General features: G+C 52.9%; 1 protein-coding gene across 1 annotated transcript; it reads left to right on the top strand.

The window, feature by feature from the left end:
* Window positions 1-1,670: 1,670 nt before the first annotated feature.
* On the top strand, window positions 1,671-4,784 carry LOC119311520 (SRSF protein kinase 1-like). Its single transcript, XM_037587150.1, has 4 exons — window positions 1,671-1,880; window positions 2,325-3,113; window positions 4,084-4,131; window positions 4,214-4,784. The coding sequence occupies exons 1-4, from the start codon at window positions 1,671-1,673 to the stop codon at window positions 4,442-4,444; spliced, it is 1,278 nt and encodes a 425-aa protein (XP_037443047.1). The 3' UTR covers window positions 4,445-4,784.
* Window positions 4,785-16,397: the final 11,613 nt, after the last annotated feature.

The following is a 16,397-nucleotide window of genomic DNA, read 5'->3' as shown; positions in this document are numbered from 1 at the left end:
GAGTTGTACTATTTTCTTTTTAAAGTGAGAATTGCCTCTGTGATTTCATTTACTAGGTCATAGTACAACTCTAAGTCGTCGGCTCCTCTTCCAACAAAAAGCTAGGGGTTCCTCTGCCTCCCACCATGTGGTCACTGGTCTGCCTCGTCTCCAATGGCCCTAGGCCATGGGAGCACGGTGGATCCCGACCCTTGCCAACAGGAGGGTTTTGTTTTTATATGTTTCTTTTAGTTTTATTAAGGTTTGTATCATACTCAGAAAGACGAGGCGTCGGCAGCTCCCTGAAGATGGAATAAGCTTCTTCCCGCGTAACCCTATTAAGGTGGTGCGTTTAGTAATTGAAAGGGAATTGAAAACGTAATTCAGTAACTGAAAGATAAATGAGTACGAAATATCAGTAATTGAAAACGTAAAACGATAACGTCAAATATTTTTAAAGGATATAAATGAGTATGAAATGTTAGAAACAAAAAACGGAAATCGATAACGTCAAATATTTTTAGAGGAACGTAAATGAGTATGGAATTTTTTAGTGGAACATAAATGAGTACGAAATATAAGAAAGAAAACAAAAACCAATAACGTCGAATATTATTAGAGAAACGTAAATGAGTATGAAATGTCAGAAACGAAAATGGAAATCGATAACGTGAAATATTTTTAGAGGAACGTAAATGAGTACAAATTTTTTCAGAGGGACTTAAATGAGTACGAAATATTAGAAAGAAAGCGGAAACCGATAACGTCAAATATTACTAGAGGAACATAAATGAGTACGGGATATTAGAATAAAAAGAAATCGATAACGGCGGATACTATTAGGGGAAACATAAATTAGTATGAAATATTAGAAACCAAAACGGACGCAAGTAACGTCGAAAGTAAATTTAGGTCGAATTCAAAGTAGTACAAATATAGAAGCGGGTGTTTGTAGGAGAAGGGAAAACCTTCTTTTTTTTGAAAAGGAGAAAAAAAACTAAAACATGATGTAAAATAACACGCCAAAACCAGCAAACCAGGTTTTTTTAATCCTTTTCCGCTATGAGTCGGTGTTCCATTTTCGCACGAAAAGTTTGTGTTTTCGCTTCAGTGCCTCTAGTCGTCACTAGGTGGTCTAAGAATCTAGATGTAATTTTTTTTATTTCTGGTGTTTGTTGTGCAACCATGATTGAAGATGAATACATCAGGAGTTTTCTCGTCAAAAAAAAAAGTTGCGGTGTGGATCATTAAAGAAAGGGAATTGGGCTCCAAAAATGTGATTTAAGGGGTGCTTTGGTTTGACCGTGGGTTTTATGTGCCGATTGATTGGTCCAAAATGAGCACTTTACTATTTTGATGACCTGTGAATTAGCAATCAAAACAAGCAATTAATCCATGCATGGGATATGTATGGAGCATGGAGTATAAAGCAGTGCCACGGGGAGCCCCTCCGTCCACTCCAGACTCCACCGGAGGCAGGCAGCTGGTGATCCGGTGTGGTGTGGTGGTGGCGGAACGGTCACTTTTCTCCCTCCGTCCGCCACCGAACAAAACTAATTCCACTCCAGAAAAATCCCCAGCCAACCCAAATCAAACCCAACCCGGCCTCCTCCCTCCCTAGTCCCCCCCCGCCCGCCTGCGCCCCCCTTTCGAATCCGGAGGAGCTCGCCGGCCGGCCGGCGGATCGGTCGATGGCGGCGTTCGGCGGCAACGGGTGCTGCTACTCGTCGGGGTCGGAGGACGAGGAGGAGGAGGAGGAGGGGGCCGAGGGGTACCGGAAGGGCGGCTACCACGCCGCGCGCCCCGGGGACCGCTTCGCCGGCGGCAGGTTCGTCGCGCAGCGGAAGCTCGGCTGGGGCAACTTCTCCACCGTCTGGCTCGCCTACGACACCCTCCTCAGCGTACGCCCGCCCGACCCCCCTCCCCTCATCTTGGTTCCGTCTTTTTCTTCCTGCTCTGTTTTCTTCGCCCGCCCTTCCCGGCGTGCTCGCTCACGGCGCGCCCGTCGGGGGTCCCCCACCAGCCGCTATTGTATTCCGCCAACTCCGGCGGAGGCCGTTCGCCGCAACCCAAAACGCCGCGCTTTGCCGCTTTTACCCCTGTTCCATTGCTTCGGTTCTGTTCAAATTCGGCCCGACAGAACTCTGCACCGATCTCTGTCTTCTTTTTTCTTCCAAATTCGTGATCTCCGTTGCAAAGATTGCAGGTTTCCCCCGTGATATGTGCAAACTGGGACCAAAACTAGTAGTAGTATTTACTGTCCTCCGTCGGCAATGGAAAATTTGCATTGTGCGATCTGTGCAGGCCATGTTGCTAACTGGATACAGCCATTGCAAAACCTGCAGAGATTCGTGGCGCTCAAGATCCAGAAGAGCGCGAGGGACTACGCGCACGCGGCGCTCCACGAGATCGAGCTGCTGTCCGCGGCGGCCAAGGGCGACCCCACGAGCTCCAAGTGCGTCATCCAGCTGCTGGACCATTTCAAGCACGCCGGCCCCAACGGCAAGCACATTTGCCTGGTCACCGAGTTCCTCGGCGACAGCCTGCTGCGGCTCATCCGGTACAACCGGAACAAGGGCATCGGGCTGAGCAGGGTGCGGGAGATTTGCCGGTCGGTGCTGACCGGCCTCGATTACATGCACCGAGAGCTCGGCATTATCCACACCGATTTGAAGCCGGAGAATGTGCTCCTAGTGTCTACGATAAACCCGTCCAAGGACCCCGTGCGCTCGAGGCTCGCCCCGATTCTCAAGAGGCCAGAGGGGAACCAGTACCGCACGCCGTCGATCAGTTTCAGCGAGAAGATGCTTAAGACGCGGGCGAGGCGCGCCGTGGCGAAGATTCTGCAGAGGCGGGTGTCGCTCGGCGGGTTCACGGCAGACATGGTCGAGGAGAGGAGCCTGGATGGCATTAGCATGAAGTGCAAGATTGTCGATTTTGGGAATGCCTGCTGGGCTGATCAGCAGGGTGATGGTGTGATACAGACAAGGCAGTATAGGGCACCCGAGGTTATCATCGGTTCTGGGTACTCTTATTCTGCCGATATGTGGTCGTTCGCTTGTATGGCGTTCGAGCTTGCCACCGGTGACATGCTCTTTGCTCCCAACACTTGCCAAGGTTGCAGTGAAGATGAGGTAAAAAAAACATATAATCTGCATTGTGTTTCATTTTCAGCACTTTTTTGCTTATGCTAGTAGCATTAGGAATGAAGGTTATATCATATATTCTGAAATAACCTTGCTTACTAGTATATGGGTTTTTCTGACATTAGTCAAACTACTCCATTTTCCTTATGCCGAGGTTGCAGACATCACCCTATTTTTGTGTATTCCTGCTGCTGTTATGTTGGTCGATTGAGTCATGGCAATTAATAAATTACACTATAAAAAGTAGACGCTTTGGATCATGTGCCACTTTAAAATTCAAAAGAAGATGCAACCAACCTGACAGCACCAACCTAGCAACTGAAATATTTAAATGAAATGTGAACTGATAGTGCAAGGGCTGCGTTCCCAGGAACTGCGATTTGAGCACTTTTCTGCTAGTACGCTTTTTTGGTTTCTTTCTTTTTTATTATGACCCTGCGAAGCAACTCCCATTGTACAAACTGAAGCCCTAGAAACAGTTTGATGTTCAGTTACCAACCGTCATAGGACCGGTGTACCATAGAAGTGCATCTTAATGTGGTATAACGGTACAGATCTAAGTGTGCTGTTCTGGTTGTCTGCTTCTCTGTTATTCTTGCCAGATGTAATACACTGGCACAAAACAAAGCACCCAGTACCGACAACGATAGATTGTTCCGTAGCCAGTGATTATTGAATAAATGGCAGCTAAAAGATTTGCTATGCTCTTACCTGCTGGATTGTCCTCCAAAGCCTTACCTATGTAAGATTGTCAAATCGGCAGATATAGTACTTATTAAGTGTCAAATTGACAGATATAGTACTTATTAACTGTCAAATGGACAGATATCGTACTCTCATTAAGCAATCAACTTCAGATGTTGACTCTTAGCTGCAAAGCCTACAGTGGTGGCATGCAGGTGTTGTTATCTCACCAACCAACCATGAACTCATCCCTCTGTTGCATGACTCTTTGCAGGATCACCTGGCTCTGATGATGGAAACCCTCGGAAAGATGCCTAAGAAGGTACGCGCAATCTCTCCCACACGCTCTTGTCATGTCGACGTCTATTGCCTAATCTTAATCTAAACCTGCCGTTATCTTTCAGATTGCCACCTCGGGCACCCGCTCCAAGGATTACTTCAACCGGTACGGAGACCTGAAGAGGGTCAAAAGAATGAGGTTCTGGCCTCTAGAGCGCGTGCTAGTCGAGAGGTACGGCTTCACCGAGCCGGACGCCAAAGGGTTCGCCGACTTCCTCCGCCCGATCCTCGATTTTGATCCGGACAACAGGCCGACCGCCGCCGAGTGCCTGAAGCACGCATGGCTCAACAACTGATTCAACCAAACCACCACCAAGTAATAACTTCAGAAGCAGCCTAACCGACAATAGCTTTACACAGGAGGCCGGGTGTTAGACATCAGCTCCGGCAAGCACTGATTTCGACATGGCTCGATGAACCATCTGTAGCGGTAATCGATGATGCGGTTTTTTTTTTTTAATCTTCATAGCATCATCACCGGCATGATCGTGTGTTTTTGGTGTAGCGGGTGGGCTAGTGGGTTGCTTTTCCGTTTGCTGGTTGAGTAGGAGGGTTAAGTGCGATGCGCTGACATGCCGCGGTGCAGTGTGGTTCAATTCTTGCTTGCTGTGCGCTGGAAAGCTGGGTTTTTTTACATGTTGCTGGGTTCAGAAGAAGCAGACGCCGTGCTGCCTGCCTGTGCCTGTGCCTCTTGTAGCAGCTTGCTTCACGCTGCTGCTCAGCAGTGATTCCAGCTGCGACCCCTACTGTTTACATTAGTAGTTAGAGAATCTCCAATGAGTTCCATAAAAAAGTTCACCTGGAAGTGGTTTTAGCATCAACGAGTCCCGTAAAAATGGAAGATGCCAGCGTTTTTCATGGCAAATTGCGTAGCATGACAAATCTCTTCAGCAAGCATGGCAAATCCTAGCAAAAAGAAAGAAAAAACGTTGGTTTTGCCATGTTTTAAAAGCTGGCGTCAGATTTGTAACGGGGTCCTAAAAATGTTCCTCTAAGGGCTCATTTGGTTGCATGGTATCCCTCCGGGATCCCCGCTTATTCTCTGGCCCCAGAAACCATGGGCCAGATCAGCCCCGGGAAGTCAACCATGGCATTTGGGCACCCATCCTGTCGGGGAACCCCGACCCTTTCCCCGGCCTTTCCCTGGGATACAGTTCCACGACTTGGTAGATCGGAAAAGCGAACCCGCGCTCGCTCTGGCGGCCGAAACGCGACGGCGCGAGCTTCTCCCCCACCTCCACTCCCCGACCAAATAGCTATGAAGAATTTACCTAGGGATCCGAAATGTGCAGGGAAATCTCGCCTTAGGAGCTTCCTGCCCAGGGTTTACCATCCCCAAGAACCAAATGAGCCCTAAAAGTGGTTTTATGGGGTGGTCCTATAATTTAGGGGTGGTTTGCTTGTACAACTCGTCTGTGTAGTTGAGCTGTCAACATTAAAATTGCACATTACAAATTGGGTAATGTTATTCAGCAAGCTCGCTGGGGTGCATGGGAAAACAAACAATTTTCTGTGACATAAATTTATTTGTTGGAAGCATGGCATTTTTTCAAGCGGACAAGGCAATTTTCGTAGCAAAATCCTTTATTTGCCAGTATTTATCATGGGATTTTGAAGAAACTGTCATGTCTTTTCGAAGAATTTGCCATAAGAAATGTTCGCAATTGCCATATGGCTCGTGTGTTTTCACAACAAAATTGAATGATTCGCTGTCTATTGGGGTCCTACAAATTTGGATGGACACAAATTATAAATAATGAACAACATATTCCCAACAGCATGTCCTCTGTCATTCCACTAAGTTTGACATGGTTTACTTGAGTCACACAACCAGCCCAAATATTGCAAGCCCTAATTGAAGCGCTTCGATCGAGACGGATACGTTGCGACGATAGTGTTCTGAAATGCACTTCCAATAGGTCTTCATGCTTTGATCGGTCCCTGCAATTGGATCAATGCTTACACTCTGTCATGTCATAGCCAATGAGTTATCCTCATCTGTGTAGAAGTTGCCCCCCCCCCCCTCCCCCACCTCTTCTTTGTCTTCGAAGCAACGCCAACTTGATCTTAAAAGCAACATCTACTTGATCATCGCCACTATCAAAAGGAGTGGACAAAGACATATCGCGTATGCCTACTGCCTCGGTCATCGCATCCATGTATGATTGTTGACTGCATTATCACAGTGTAAAAAGCTATTGAGCAATGCAAATTATAATTGTGAAATGCAAAAAAACAAGCAACATGTTTTTTAACAAACGAGCAATACAAAATAAAATTACTTGCCATCCGCTTCATTGTACACCTCATTGTCGTTGTACATGTCGATGTCCTCATCGCCCTTGGAGTAGGCGGACATGGCTGACGACATGTGCATGAAGGACGTTTGCGTGGTAGGGGTGAAGCTCCGTAGCGAGGGCGGTGGCACGAGGGAATGACCAAACATGGCAACCACCGTCGTCTTCTTCGGTGTCTGTGTCTTCCTAGCTGGTGCGACGGGTCGGCGGGGGTTGGCGGGGGGGCGGGGCCGCTTGGCCAACAAATCTCCTAGGCCAAGCCGGCGGCAAAGGAGGCCATGCGGTTGGGGTAGGCGGCGACACAACGCCAACTGCTAAAGGGCCAAATGATGACAATGGCATCAGATCGACGATAATGTTGGCAGTCATGATCTGCGTCGGCATCGCAACAATCCCACACAGTCCGCGTCAGTGACAAACAAAGAGGCACCTGAAACTCCAGAAAGGAGATGGAAGTTTTCTGGCACCAAGTCTAGGGGAATGGTTACAGGAAGGATATACTCTCCCTGCACGGAGGAAAATTTCGAAATCAGTAATTGAGGAGTACTCATTCCGATGAGGGGAACTCGATGCACACTGCATGTGCCACTTTGTCGGGTGGTAGGTGCGACATATGCCAACGGGTGGCTTATCATTGTGGGAGCCAGTAAGACATCGCCGGTGCCTGGAAACGGGATAAGGCGAAGACATGCACGCCGGCGAATCTTACCTAGGTTTGGGGCTCTCCATGGAGATAACACCCCTAGTCCTGCTTTGCGGGGTCTCCGCATGATCACTAGATCGAGATGAGTAGCTACAAGAGACTCCTTGAGTTGTTCGGCTAAAGGAAGAAGAAGGGCAAGGCTAGCTCTCCTCTTCTCTTTATGTGGTGTCTAAAACTCTAAGAGATCAACCCTTTGCATGGGTGCCCTGGAGGGTTTATATAGGCCTACCCCCAGGGGTACAATGGTAATTCGGCTAGGTGTGGGTCCAAGCCGTCAGTGTCTATAGCTGTCGGCTTCTCCGCCGACAGCTGGGGCCCGCCGATTGGTAGGTCCCGTCGGCTGCTGGTTACTGTTGCCTCACTCTTGGTGACGAGGGCTTCGTCAGGGCAAGCATGGCTACAGTGCCGCCGCCTGGCGGGCTTTCACTGTAGCCTTACCCCGTCTTGTCCGCTTAATGGCGCACAAACTTCCAGGGCGGGAGTCGGCCGACTAGTAAGAGCCGGCTCTCCCCTAAGCCGGCTAGTGAAGCTTGCCCGCCTTCCTTATCTCTTTGGCCGGAGGGGCCCGCCGCGTAAGGGCCGTACTGGCGGCCCGTCGTGGGTGATGTCATGGTCAACATGGCAACAGTGTCGCGCCGGACGGGGAGTGGCCGCCCCGTACGGCGCACCGTGGCCACGATTTCTCCGGGATTCGAGGGTGGCAGGCTTCACTGTAGCCAGGCCGGCGGCAAAGGAGGCCATGCGGTTGGGGTAGGCGGCGACACAACGCCTGCAGCTAAAGGGCCAAATGACGACAATGGCATCAGATCAACGATAATGTTGGCAGTCATGATCTGCGTCGGCATCGCAACAATCCCACACAGTCTGCGTCAGTGACAAACAAAGATGCACGTGAAACTCCAGACAGGAGATGGAAGTTTTCTGGCACCAAGTCTAGGGGAATGGTTACAGGAAGGATATACTCTCCCTGCATGGAGGGAAATTTTGAATCAGTAATTGAGGAGTACTCATTCTGATGAAGGGAACTCGATGCGCGCTGCATGTGCCACTTTGTCGGGTGGTAGGTGCGACATATGCCAACGGGTGGCTTGTCATTGTGGGAGCCAGTAAGACATCGCCGGTGCTTGGAAACGAGATAAGGCGAAGACATGCACGCCGGCGAATCTTACCCAGGTTTGGGCTCTCCGTGGAGATAACACCCCTAGTCCTGCTTTGCGGGGTCTCCGCATGATCACTAGATCGAGATGAGTAGCTACAAGAGGCTCCTTGAGCTGTTCGGCTAAAGGAAGAAGAAGGGCAAGGCTAGATCTCCTCTTCTATCTATATGGTGTCTAAAACTCTAAGAGATCAACCCTTTGCATGGGTGCCCTGGAGGGTTTATATAGGCCTACCCCCCAGGGGTACAATGGTAATCCGGCTAGGTGTGGGTCCAAGCCGTCAGTGTCTGTAGCCGTCGTCTTCTCCACCGACAGCTGGGGCCCTCCGACTGGTGGGTCCGCCTGCTGCTGGTTACTGTTGCCTCACTCTTGGTGACGAGGCTTTGTCAGGGCAAGCATGGCTACAGTGCCACCGCCTGGCGGGCTTTCACTGTAGCCTTACCCCGTCTTGTCTGCTTAATGGCGCACAAACTTCCAGGGCGGGAGTGGGTCGACTGCTAAGAGCCGGCTCTCCTCTAAGCCGACTAGTGAAGCTTGGCCGTCTTCCTTATCTCTTTGGCCGGAGGGGTCCGCCGCGTGCGGGCCATACTGGCGGCCCGTCGTGGGTGATGTCATGGTCAACGTGGCAAGAGTGTCACGCCGGACGGGAAGTGGACGCCCCATACGGCGCACCGTGGCCACGATTTCTCCGGGATTCGAGGGTGGCAGGCTTCACTGTAGCCAGGCCGGCGGTAAAGGAGGCCATGCGGTTGGGGTAGGCGGCGACACAACACCTGCCGCTAAAGGGCCAAATGACGACAATGGCATCAGATCAACGATAATGTTGGCAGTCATGATCTGCGTCGGCATCGCAACAATCCCACACAGTCCGCGTCAGTGACAAACAAAGAGGCACGTGAAACTCCAGACATGAGATGGAAGTTTTCTGGCACCAAGTCTAGGGGAAAGGTTACAAGAAGGATATACTCTCCCTGCATGGAGGGAAATTTTGAATCAGTAATTGAGGAGTACTCATTCCGATGAAGGAACTCGATGCGCGCTGCATGTGCCACTTTGTCGGGTGGTAGGTGCGACATATGCCAACAGGTGGCTTATCATTGTGGGAGCCAGTAAGACATCGCCGGTGCCTGGAAACGGGATAAGGCGAAGACATGCACGCCGGCGAATCTTACCCAGGTTTGCGGCTCGCCGTGGAGATAACACCCCTAGTCCTGCTTTGCGGGGTCTCCGCATGATCACTAGATCGAGATGAGTAGCTACAAGAGGCTCCTTGAGCTGTTCGGCTAAAGGAAGAAGAAGGGCAAGGCTAGCTCTCCTCTTCTATCTATATGGTGTCTAAAACTCTAACAGATCAACCCTTTGCATGGGTGCCCTGGAGGGTTTATATAGGCCTACCCCCCAGGGGTACAATGGTAATCCGGCTAGGTGTGGGTCCAAGCCGTCAGTGTCTGTAGCCGTCGGCTTCTCCACCGACAGCTGGGGCCCACCGACTGGTGGGTCCGCCTGCTGCTGGTTACTGTTGCCTCACTCTTGGTGACGAGGCTTCGTCAGGGCAAGCATGGCTACAGTGCCACCGCCTGGCGGGCTTTCACTGTAGCCTTACCCCGTCTTGTCTCCTTAATGGCGCACAAACTTCCAGGGCGGGAGTGGGCCGACTGCTAAGAGCCGGCTCTCCTCTAAGCCGACTAGTGAAGCTTGGCCGTCTTCCTTATCTCTTTGGCCGGAGGGGTCCGCCGCGTGCGGGCCATACTGGCGGCCCGTCGTGGGTGATGTCATGGTCAACGTGGCAAGAGTGTCACGCCGGACGGGAAGTGGACGCCCCATACGACGCACCGTGGCCACGATTTCTCCGGGATTCGAGGGTGGCAGGCTTCACTGTAGCCAGGCCGGCGGTAAAGGAGGCCATGCGGTTGGGGTAGGCGGCGACACAACGCCTGCCGCTAAAGGGCCAAATGACGACAATGGCATCAGATCAACGATAATGTTGGCAGTCATGATCTGCGTCGGCATCGCAACAATCCCACACAGTCCGCGTGAGTGACAAACAAAGAGGCACGTGAAACTCCAGACAGGAGATGGAAGTTTTCTGGCACCAAGTCTAGGGGAAAGGTTACAAGAAGGATATACTCTCCCTGCATGGAGGGAAATTTTGAATCAGTAATTGAGGAGTACTCATTCCGATGAAGGAACTCGATGCGCGCTGCATGTGCCACTTTGTCGGGTGGTAGGTGCGACATATGCCAACATGTGGCTTATCATTGTGGGAGCCAGTAAGACATCGCCGGTGCCTGGAAACGGGATAAGGCGAAGACATGCACGCCGGCGAATCTTACCCAGGTTTGCGGCTCGCCGTGGAGATAACACCCCTAGTCCTGCTTTGCGGGGTCTCCGCATGATCACTAGATCGAGATGAGTAGCTACAAGAGGCTCCTTGGAGCTGTTCGGCTAAAGGAAGAAGAAGGGCAAGGCTAGCTCTCCTCTTCTATCTATGTGGTGTCTAAAACTCTAAGAGATCAACCCTTTGCATGGGTGCCCTGGAGGGTTTATATAGGCCTACCCCCCAGGGGTACAATGGTAATCCGGCTAGGTGTGGGTCCAAGCCGTCAGTGTCTGTAGCCGTCGGCTTCTCCATCAACAGCTGGGGCCCACCGACTGGTGGGTCCGTCGGCTGCTGGTTACTGTTGCCTCACTCTTGGTGACGAGGCTTCGTCAGGGCAAGCATGGCTACAGTGCCGCCGCGTGGCGGGCTTTCACTGTAGCCTTACCCTGTCTTGTCCGCTTAATGGCGCACAAACTTCCAGGGCGGGAGTGGGCCGACTGCTAAGAGCCGGCTCTCCTCTAAGCCGACTAGTGAAGCTTGGCCGCCTTCCTTATCTCTTTGGCCGAAGGGGTCCGCCGCGTGAGGGCCATACTGGTGGCCCGTCGTGGGTGATGTCATGGTCAACGTGGCAACAGTGTTGCGCCGGACGGGAAGTGGCCGCCGCATACGGCGCACCATGGCCACGATTTCTCCGGGATTCGAGGGTGGCAGGCTTCACTGTAGCCAGGCCGGGGGCAAAGGAGGCCATGCGGTTGGGGTAGGCGGCGACACAACGCCTGCCGCTAAAGGGCCAAATGACGACAATGGCATCAGATCAACGATAATGTTGGCAGTCATGATCTGCGTCGGCATCGCAACAATCCCACACAGTCCGCGTCAGTGACAAACAAAGAGGCACGTGAAACTCCAGACAGGAGATGGAAGTTTTCTGGCACCAAGTCTAGGGGAAAGGTTACAAGAAGGATATACTCTCCCTGCATGGAGGGAAATTTTGAATCAGTAATTGAGGAGTACTCATTCCGATGAAGGGAACTCGATGCGCGCTGCATGTGCCACTTTGTCGGGTGGTAGGTGCGACATATGCCAACGGGTGGCTTATCATTGTGGGAGCCAGTAAGACATCGCCGGTGCCTGGAAACGGGATAAGGCGAAGACATGCACGCCGGCGAATCTTACCCAGGTTTGGGGCTCTCCATGGAGATAACACCCCTAGTCCTGCTTTGCGGGGTCTCCGCATGATCACTAGATCGAGATGAGTAGCTACAAGAGGCTCCTTGAGCTGTTCGGCTAAAGGAAGAAGAAGGGCAAGGCTAGCTCTCCTCTTCTATCTATGTGGTGTCTAAAACTCTAAGAGATCAACCCTTTGCATGGGTGCCCTGGAGGGTTTATATAGGCCTACCCCCCAGGGGTACAATGGTAATCCGGCTAGGTGTGGGTCCAAGCCGTCAGTGTCTGTAGCCGTCGGCTTCTCCATCAACAGCTGGGGCCCACCGACTGGTGGGTCCGCCGGCTGCTGGTTACTGTTGGCTCACTCTTGGTGACGAGGCTTCGTCAGGGCAAGCATGGCTACAGTGCCGCTGCCTGGCGGGCTTTCACTGTAGCCTTACCCTGTCTTGTCCGCTTAATGGCGCACAAACTTCCAGGGCGGGAGTGGGCCGACTGCTAAGAGCCGGCTCTCCCCTAAGCCGACTAGTGAAGCTTGGCCGCCTTCCTCATCTCTTTGGCCGAAGGGGTCCTCCGCGTGCGGGCCGTACTGGCGGCCCGTCATGGGTGATGTCATGGTCAACGTGGCAACAGTGTCGCGCCGGACGGGAAGTGGCTGCCCCATACGGCGCACCGTGGCCACGATTTCTCCGGGATTCAAGGGTGGCAGGCTTCACTGTAGCCAGGCCGGCAGCAAAGGAGGCCATGCGGTTGGGGTAGGCGGCGACACAACGCCTACCGCTAAAGGGCCAAATGACGACAATGGCATCAGATCAACGATAATGTTGGCAGTCATGATCTGCGTCGGCATCGCAACAATCCCACACAGTCCGCGTCAGTGACAAACAAAGAGGCACCTGAAACTCCAGACAGGAGATGGAAGTTTTCTGGCACCAAGTCTAGGGGAAAGGTTACAAGAAGGATATACTCTCCCTGCATGGAGGGAAATTTTGAATCAGTAATTGAGGAGTACTCATTCCGATGAAGGGAACTCGATGCGTGCTGCATGTGCCACTTTGTCGGGTGGTAGGTGCGACATATGCCAACGGGTGGCTTATCATTGTGGGAGCCAGTAAGACATCGCCAGTGCCTGGAAACGGGATAAGGCGAAGACATGCACGCCGGCGAATCTTACCCAGGTTTGGGGCTCTCCGTGGAGATAACACCCCTAGTCCTGCTTTGCGGGGTCTCCGCATGATCACTAGATCGAGATGAGTAGCTACAAGAGGCTCCTTGAGCTGTTCGGCTAAAGGAAGAAGAAGGGCAAGGCTAGCTCTCCTCTTCTATCTATATGGTGTCTAAAACTCTAAGAGATCAACCCTTTGCATGGGTGCCCTGGAGGGTTTATATAGGCCTATCCCCCAGGGGTACAATGGTAATCCGGCTAGGTGTGGGTCCAAGCCGTCAGTGTCTGTAGCCGTCGGATTCTCCATCGACAGCTGGGGCCCACCGACTGGTGGGTCCGCCTGCTGACGGTTACTGTTGCCTCACTCTTGGTGACGAGGCTTTGTCAGGGCAAGCATGGCTACAGTGCCGCCACCTGGCGGGCTTTCACTGTAGCCTTACCCCGTCTTGTCCGCTTAATGGCGCACAAACTTCCAGGGTGGGAGTGGGCCGACTGCTAAGAGCCGACTCTCCTCTAAGCCGACTAGTGAAGCTTGGCCGCCTTCCTTATCTCTTTGGCCGGAGGGGTCCGCCGCGTGCGGGCCATATTGGCGGCCCGTCGTGGGTGATGTCATGGTCAACGTGGCAACAATGTCGCGCCATACGGGAAGTGGCCGCCCCATACGGCGCACCGTGGCCATGATTTCTCCGGGATTCGAGGGTGGCAAGCTTCATTGTAGCTAGGCCGGCGGCAAAGGAGGCCATGCGGTTGGGGTAGGCGGCGACACAATGCCTGCCGCTAAAGGGCCAAATGACGACAATGGCATCAGATCAACGATAATGTTGGCAGTCATGATCTGCGTCGGCATCGCAACAATCCCACACAGTCTGCGTCAGTGACAAACAAAGAGGCACCTGAAACTCCAGACAGGAGATGGAAGTTTTCTGGCACCAAGTCTAGGGGAAAGGTTACAAGAAGGATATACTCTCCCTGCATGGAGGGAAATTTTGAACCAGTAATTGAGGAGTACTCATTCCGATGAAGGGAACTCGATGCGCGCTGCATGTGCCACTTTGTCGGGTGGTAGGTGCGACATATGCCAACGGGTGGCTTATCATTGTGGGAGCCAGTAAGACATTGCCGGTGCCTGGAAACGGGATAAGGCGAAGACATGCACGCCGGCGAATCTTACCCAGGTTTGGGGCTCTCCGTGGAGATAACACCCCTAGTCCTGCTTTGCGGGGTCTCCGCATGATCACTAGATCGAGATGAGTAGCTACAAGAGGCTCCTTGAGCTGTTCGGCTAAAGGAAGAAGAAGGGCAAGGCTAGCTCTTCTCTTCTATCTATGTGGTGTCTAAAACTCTAAGAGATCAACCCTTTGCATGGGTGCCCTGGAAGGTTTATATAGGCCTACCCCCAGGGGTACAATGGTAATCCGGCTAGGTGTGGGTCCAAGTCGTCAGTGTCTGTAGCCGCCGGCTTCTCCGCCGATAGCTGGGGCCCACCGACTAGTGGGTCCCGCCGGCTGCTGGTTACTGTTGCCTCACTCTTGGTGACGAGGGCTTCGTCAGGGCAAGCATGGCTACAGTGCCGCCGCCTGGCGGGCTTTCACTGTAGCCTTACCTCGTCTTGTCCGCTTAATGGCGCACAAACTTCCAGGGCGGGAGTGGGCCGACTGCTAAGAGCCGGCTCTCCCCTAAGCCGACTAGTGAAGCTTGGCCGCCTTCCTTATCTCTTTGGCCGGAGGGGTCCGCCGCGTGCGGGCCATACTGGCGGCCCGTCGTGGGTGATGTCATGGTCAACATGGCAACAGTGTCGCGCCGGACGGGAAGTGGCCGCCCCATACGGCGCATCGTTGCCACGCTTTCTCCGGGATTCGAGGGTGGAAGGCTTCACTGTAGCCAGGCCGGCGGCAAAGGAGGCCATGCGGTTGGGGTAGGCGGCGACACAACACCAGCCGCTAAAGGGCCAAATGACGACAATGGCATCAGATCAACGATAATGTTGGCAGTCATGATCTGCGTCGGCATCGCAACAATCCCACACAGTCCGCGTCAGTGACAAACAAAGAGGCACGTGAAACTCCAGACAGGAGATGGAAGTTTTCTGGCACCAAGTCTAGGGGAATGGTTACAAGAAGGATATACTCTCCCTGCATGGAGGGAAATTTCAAATCAGTAATTGAGGAGTACTCATTCCGATGAAGGGAACTCGATGCGCGCTGCATGTGCCACTTTATCGGGTGGTAGGTGCGACATATGCCAACGGGTGGCTTATCATTGTGGGAGCCAGTAAGACATCGCCGGTGCCTGGAAACGGGATAAGGCGAAGACATGCACGCCGGTGAATCTTACCCAGGTTCGGGGCTCTCCGTGGAGATAACACCCCTAGTCCTGCTTTGCGGGGTCTCCGCATGATCACTAGATCGAGATGAGTAGCTACAAGAGGCTCCTTGAGCTGTTCGGCTAAAGGAAGAAGAAGGGCAAGGCTAACTCTCCTCTTCTCTCTATGTGGTGTCTAAAACTCTAAGAGATCAACCGTTTGCATGGGTGCCCTCGGGGGTTTATATAGGCCTACCCCCCAGGGGTACAATGGTAATCTGGCTAGGTGTGGGTCCAAGACGTCAGTGTCTGTAGCCACCGGCTTCTCCACCGACAACTGGGGCCCGCCGACTGGTGGGTCCTGCCGGCTGCTGGTTACTATTGCCTCACTCTTAGTGACGAGGGCTTCGTCAGGGCAAGCATGGCTACAGTGCCGCCGCCTGGCAGGCTTTCGCTGTAGCCTTACCCATCTTGTCCGCTTAATGGCGCACAAACTTCCAGGTACGGGAGTGGGCCGGCTGCTAAGAGCCGGCTCTTCCCTAAGCCGAGTGGTGAAGCTTGGTCGCCTTCCTTATCTCTCTGCCCGGAGGGGCCCGCCGTATGCGGGCCGTACTGGCGGCCCATCGTGGGTGATGTCATGGTCAACGTGGCAACAATGCCGCGCCGGACGGGGAGTGGCCGCCCCGTACGACGCACTGTGGCCACGCTTTCTCCGGGATTCGGGGGTGGCTGGCTTCACTGTAGCCACACCCCGTCTTAGCGCCGTTATGTGGGAGCATATTCAGAGGGTGTGAGCCGGGCCGCTTGCTAGGAGCCGGCTCTCTGATGGCCGGCTGCTAGGAGTTGACCCTTGTTGAGAGTGCTTGCAGAGCCTCGACGCCTTCAGGCAGCCGGCCGATTGGACAGCCGGCCAGGAGAAGGCGGCCCTGCGTCTTGGATGTTGGAGGGCGGCGTCGGCCCGATATTTTTCGAAGAGCCAGGGGGAGCTGGTTAGGCTACCCATGGCCATTTATTCTGACACACTTGTCGCAACCAGGTAGTTTTCCTTTTTTCTAGATACGTTTATTCAAAACGTTTTACCTCTTAAACCATGCATCCAAATCTCAAACCGTTTTCACCGTTGGATTCCTCGCATCGAGTTC

The sequence above is a fragment of the Triticum dicoccoides genome, chromosome 5B (assembly GCF_002162155.2).
Source record: "Triticum dicoccoides isolate Atlit2015 ecotype Zavitan chromosome 5B, WEW_v2.0, whole genome shotgun sequence".
Taxonomy (NCBI): domain Eukaryota; kingdom Viridiplantae; phylum Streptophyta; class Magnoliopsida; order Poales; family Poaceae; genus Triticum; species Triticum dicoccoides.
The sequence above is the reverse complement of the archived record's forward strand: the minus strand, read 5'-3'. Positions and strand labels throughout refer to the sequence as shown.

What these genes read in the sequence shown, in the direction of transcription:
- LOC119311520 (XM_037587150.1), top strand. Translation starts at nt 1,671, where the DNA reads ATGGCGGCGTTCGGCGGCAACGGGTGCTGCTACTCGTCGGGGTCGGAG. An exon ending in CCTACGACACCCTCCTCAGC is followed by an intron (nt 1,881 to 2,324) that starts GTACGCCCGCCC and finishes CAAAACCTGCAG; the next exon opens with AGATTCGTGGCGCTCAAGAT. An exon ending in AAGGTTGCAGTGAAGATGAG is followed by an intron (nt 3,114 to 4,083) that starts GTAAAAAAAACA and finishes GACTCTTTGCAG; the next exon opens with GATCACCTGGCTCTGATGAT.